Source organism: Buceros rhinoceros, unplaced genomic scaffold (genome assembly GCF_000710305.1).
Source record: "Buceros rhinoceros silvestris isolate BGI_N320 unplaced genomic scaffold, ASM71030v1 scaffold8520, whole genome shotgun sequence".
Lineage (NCBI taxonomy): Eukaryota > Metazoa > Chordata > Aves > Bucerotiformes > Bucerotidae > Buceros > Buceros rhinoceros.
The window spans coordinates 62662-68434 of record NW_010391275.1 but is presented as its reverse complement, the minus strand read 5'-3'; the positions used below and the strand labels follow the sequence as shown (position 1 = coordinate 68434).

Below are 5773 nucleotides of genomic sequence, written 5' to 3'. Positions count from 1 at the left end.
TCCTGCTGAGGATCCCTGGCACAGCTTGGGAGTCTTCTGGCAACTGTTGTCGGAGGGTAGCTGTAAGTTATTTAAAAAGTGGCCTGGGGTAGAATGATCAGCCAAACCGTTTATCTGTATTCCCAAAAAAGCAACCGATAGTGCTTGTTAGGCAAGTCAACCCCCAAAATAAAACTGTTAATAATAAAAGCTGGTCCCCGAACTGCAGATGAACTGTACAGCTGGGCGGGACTGAAGGGCTCAGTCCTCGCCAGCGATGAGCACTCTTGGTCTGAGCTCACGTCCATGTTGGATCCCACAGGCCCTTGCTAAAACAATTTGTGAGGCTGAGGCTGAGCTCTATGAAAAAGCAACTTGTGTTGCTCCATGTAATTTCAGAGCAAAGTGAGGACTTGGGGATGTGAGTAGCTTTTTGAATTTTAAGTGCTGCTTCATACCAAACTCTGACTCTCCTTAAAAGGACATTTTCCCCATATTTAAATAGAAAATAATGAAAAAAAAGAAAAGAAAAGAAAAAGTAAATATGGCAAAACTGGACTCAGAACTTCTAACAGCCTCGGTTCAGAAGCTCAGTTCATTTGCAAGGCAGTAATTGCAGTCTGTACATTAGATAAAATACTCTCTTTAAGAAAAGTCACCTGGATTAAATGAGCCTGCAATAACAATATCCAGAATTTCTTTACAAATAAGTGTTCTCTCCTGTTCATGAATGGTGGTGTAGTGTCTTCACAGGCAAGTACATAGACCACTAGCTGTCATCAGACTATTAGTATCAGTTTGCAGACACTGACTTTGCTCCCTGTTTGTCAAGTCCTAGGGAGGCAATGGCAAGATTAATGTTTATTTTCAGCTGAGCCTGGAACTCGAAACCTGGACAGTTCCAAAAAAACCCTCTAAACATGTCTAGTTTGGGGTCTTATATAATGGCAGGATTTTTTTTTTTCCTTTTTCTATGTCTGTACAGCGGGTACTGGCTAAATCTCAAAGTGCTAGCAAAAGCCTCTGTACTTTTTGAGAGGAAGATCTGAGAAGAAAATTGCTAAATGCAATCGTAAATATGAAAATGTCGACATGCTGTTGTAGAGGGCACAAAGAGTCTCTCCGCTGACAGCAGTAAGAAAGCTCCTTCTGAGTTTCTTGAAAGCAATTTTCTTCTCGCCCTCAACTGTCTGAAAGTTAGACACCTTATCTAAAGTGATTATTTGTATTCCTTCTATAGTTAGTGATGAGAGATCAGCTCCTCCAGAAGGCAGACATCCTGCAGACAGCCTTTTAGGGTGAATGACTTGCCCTGAAAAGGTATTTACCTCTCTGCATTGACTATCTCAGTCCTAACTTTTCATCGAGTTACTACTTATGAAGTAATATGAAGCCCTGCAGGCTGCCTGCAGCAGTCCTACAAAAGTGCTGCCACAGTAACAGAGCATGCTCCGTGGATCTGCAAAGGGAAGAATAGTAGATTTCAAAAACTATCGTGCAGATAGTTATGACACCCAACAAGGTATGTGACAGGAAACTAAACTCCCTGCTTGACCCCAGAAACGCCATTCAAAAAGAAAAAAAATCAAGTATTTTTTAAGCTAATCTAGTGTCATCAAGTGTATTAGCAGTCTGTTTAGAGGCACCATCTTCTGCTCATCTGCAGCTCTGTTGAAGGCTGAAGTATATGTAGTGTAAAGACAAAAGCAAAGCATGGTGTTTTCAGCCAGGTTACCTGGTGTTTTCAGCTTTTAAAAGTCTGCATACATGTACAGGAACTATAGATATAAAACTTAGTCCCATAATAAACCTAGCTTAAACACAACACTGTTTCTTCTCTGTGTAGCACAGCCTCTCTCTGTGTAAGGGCCTTCCTGCACATCATCTGCAGCAGAAGCAATGGGGCCAGACCTTGCAAGCCCTCCATGTCCAGGGCAATGAGGCTGGACCCTTCAAGCCCTCCAGGCACTGAACGCTCAGGAATGACAGGCTGGAAGAGCTCGATGTCCTATTTCATTGGAGTCATGCCATTGCAAACGTTACCATTACCATCTGTTTTGCATGTGTCCCAACACAGAAATCTGCTTAAGACTGTGAAACAGAACTGTGCAATCTGTCATTATTATTATTTTAACTTTCCCCTGCATTTTGAGAGCCAGATAATTAAGCAAACCTTGAACTGTACAGGTTTTCTAAAAATAGGCTATCGTGTTAGTAACGCTTTGATTGTCTTGAAGCACAAAACACTGTGTGTTCACAGAGTGTACCCTGTAGCATTTTACAAAGACTAAAATATGAATGTTGCTAAAGTAATGCATATGGAGGAATTATATTTCATCTGAACTTTTATAAACTTTGGCAAATGTAAATAAAAAGACATACACCGTGGCTTGTCCCGTAGACAAAATGGGAGGTGGGAGATCTTTTTGGGTAAGAGCTTTGAGGTTGTCATTGCATGTGGGTTCACTCATGGTCCATATGACACTGCTGTGCTTCTCGCATTCTCCAGATGGAGAGTGAGACTTCCCTGGGGTGCAGACCTTCTGATGTTCCTGCTCAGAGAATTGTCCTCTGCCACCGTAACGGCTGAGGGCACGAGGCAGAGCTTTGAGAAGTAGATCCAAATTTGCCATTCTGGTGCCCACCAAACACACCGAAATAACCTTGGGGTTTAGAAAAGTGGTCAGTTCTCTGCAAGCAATAACAGGTTACAGTATGGCAGCTGACCTGTGACAGCCATCGGTGAGCAGAGTCTTAGCTGTTGGCAAACATTTGGGGGTTACTGGCATTGGATTACTTGTTACCTGAGGGCATGTGTCTGAATCTTTTCTTCACAAATAACTTCTAAGTGTGTATAGCCCATACAGGACAATCAGATTCTTGTTGACATGACTCCTGTAATACTGAATTATTTTGCAGGTCAATATGCATGTTTACATGTGCAAACACTATTTGTATTCTAAGTGATGGTGGTCTCTAGCCTTTTTAGATCTACTAACATATGCAAGGCAGTCTGAGCATAGACACAGATGTCTAATCCTTATGAAATCAAGAAACTTGTTGCTCATAGGCCTTGTCCGTTCTGAAATCGTGGTCTTATGTTTCTGCAGGCAAGGATCCAAATAACAGCCCCTTCTGGGCATACCAACACATAGAAAGCATGAAGTATGTCCATGTTGCAATATCTTGTATCAAGTTTTCTCTTGGCCGAAAACATTGATGTCAGTAAAAGTGTTCCAATTTATGCTAAGCATTTGGCTTCTGAAGAATATGAAATAAATACTGTTAAAAAGGTGTTAGGTGCTGAAACATTTTCTGTTCTCCTAACTGTCTCTGGTTTGGGGGATTTATTTTTAGCTTCCAGTATTAATTTATATAGTTTCAAGATAATTGGTTTTGTGCAAAAAAACAGTAGATACTTTACTGTAATCATGTTTAACACCCAATCCTACATTCCTGTTCAGGACTCTGAGCAAGAAGAAGACAATTCAGAAGACATTCAAGAAGCATATTTCACAGAAAGCAATAGTGAAGTGTCTGAGGAGACATGTACTGAAGAGGATGATGAAGAAGAAGAAGAAGATGAGGAGGAAGATGAAGATGACAGTGATGATGAGAATGAGGAAACGCAAAATGCTGCAGCTGGTGAAAGACCTGAGGATGTCAGGAGTTCTGACCACATCAGACACAAAAAGTGTAACGGTGCAAAGGACAATGAAGGCTTACTCAATGGCCATGATGGACAAGACACCAATAATCTGAGCGTAACAAGCAGTGCCATCCACCCTTGTGGAAATCCAACAGTGATTGAGGATGCTTTGGAAAAAGTTAAGAGCAATGACCCTGACACCACAGAGGTCAATCTGAACAACATTGAAAACATCACTTCACAGATGCTTATACAATTTGCTCAAGCCCTGAGGGACAACACAGTGGTTAAGTCATTCAGCTTGGCAAACACACATGCTGATGACAATGTTGCAATAGCTATTGCTGGTATGTTAAAGGTAAATCAGCATATAACTAGTCTGAATATTGAGTCAAATTTTATCACAGGGAAAGGAGTGCTGGCCATCATGAGAGCTTTGCAGAACAACAAGGTTCTAACAGAACTGCGGTTCCACAATCAAAGACACATCATGGGCAGCCAGGTGGAAATGGACATAGTTAAACTGTTGAAAGAGAACACCACTCTGGTCAAGCTTGGTTATCACTTTGACCTTGCTGGCCCAAGAATGAGCATGACAAGTATCCTGACAAGAAATATGGATAAACAGAGGCAAAAGCGTATGCAGGACCAGCGGCAGCAAGAGTCTGGTTGTGATGGAGCCACCAGTCCAAAGACCAAAGTCTTGCAGAAAGGTACACCTCGGTCCTCACCTTATGTGTCACCTAAGAGCTCACCTTGGTCCTCTCCAAAGCTCCCGAAGAAAACACCACCAGTGAAAACTCAGCCTCCAGCTCCTGCCCCCCCACCTCCCCCTCCCCCTCCACCTCCTCCTCCTCCTCCTCCTCCCCCACCTGTTATTCCACAGAAGAAGGTACCAACCAGGAATATAGCTGAAGTCATCAAAGAGCAAGAAAGCTCAAGAAAAGCCTTACAGAATGGACAGAAAAAGAAAAAAGGCAAAAAAAGCAAAAAACATGAGAACAGCATATTGAAAGAAATTAAAGATTCTCTAAAATCAGTCTCGGACAGAAAATCGGAGGAAGGTTCACGACCCTCAACCCGTCCCTCCACCCCACAAAGGTCTCTCCATGACAACCTTATGGAAGCAATTCGGGCAAGCAGCATAAAGCAATTAAGGCGGGTAAGTGAGAGATCGTATTTCAGTGACCAGTTGTGGCTCAGATATAGCACAAGCTCAGTTTTAGTACATATATATTTAATAAAAGAAAAAATCTTGGAAATGTGGGCATAAGAAAACAATGGGAGGAGGCTTCTCTCTGGTTAGACTTTTCTCAGCACACTGATTTCTGTTCAGCTGTGATTTTGGCCGAAGTGAGGTACTTTCCCAGATGCAGGCTTGTTACAGCTCTTGGGAGTGTGTCTCTGGTAGGAATTTTGCCATCCAGACTGTATAGCAAACGTAATGAACACCCTCCCCACCCCACTCCGCTTTCCTAGGTGGAGGTACCAGAAGCCCTTCGGTGAAGGCCTGGATGACAGAAGAAGCAGAGCACTGCAGTGGTCAAGGAGAGGCTACTCGTCCGTTCACTGGTGGTAACATAGACTGTGTAGCAAGCTGCTTCCAAAGTACACTCTTAGATTCAAACCATTTCTCTTTTATTTCAAAGAAATACACCCGCTGAATACAAAACAATGCTTTAAGGATACATTTGCCTTGTAATCTGTAAATATGGAAATATTATTTTTTATTTAATGAGATTTCTCATTTTCATTGAGAAAATGATGCTTATTTAGATATTCTTTTCAGTATCTGATTGCACATCACTGGATATGTTCTTCGCACTGAAATGTAATAGTTTACCAACCTGTGGTTTCTTCTTCTTTTATTCTTTTTTTCCATGAATTCACAATAAATGTGGTTTGAAGCTTTCAAGCAGACACATAGTCCTGGGTTTCTGTGAGTGAAAACCTACCAGATGTTTGTGTCAAGTTAATGAGAGAAGTCTCCTGGGAAAGAACCCAAGCTCCTTCTCAGCTGCACCCGTCAAGCCTGCTTGGAGGATAGTACCTGAGCCCATACGTTAGCACAGTTTCATACTGACAGGAGAAAAAGTGTTTCATAAGGGTATATACAACGAAAATTCAGCTGTGGGCTGTGTGAGG

The 5773-nt window shown here is 42.1% G+C and overlaps 1 protein-coding gene across 2 annotated transcripts in view; it reads left to right on the top strand.

Moving 5' to 3' along the window:
* The window catches only part of LMOD2 (leiomodin 2 (cardiac)), a 6489-nt gene extending 941 nt beyond the window's left edge, over positions 1-5548 (top strand). Inside the window, exons 2-3 of one of the 2 annotated variants that reach the window (XM_010140962.1) lie at positions 3444-4790; positions 5108-5548. In XM_010140962.1, coding sequence (XP_010139264.1) covers positions 3444-4790; positions 5108-5134 — 1374 coding nt within the window. In that variant the 3' untranslated portion in view covers positions 5135-5548. The remainder of the gene's footprint in view (positions 1-3443; positions 4791-5107) is intronic. The other variant, XM_010140969.1, reaches the window with a different exon arrangement.
* The last annotated feature ends 225 nt before the right edge of the window (positions 5549-5773 follow it).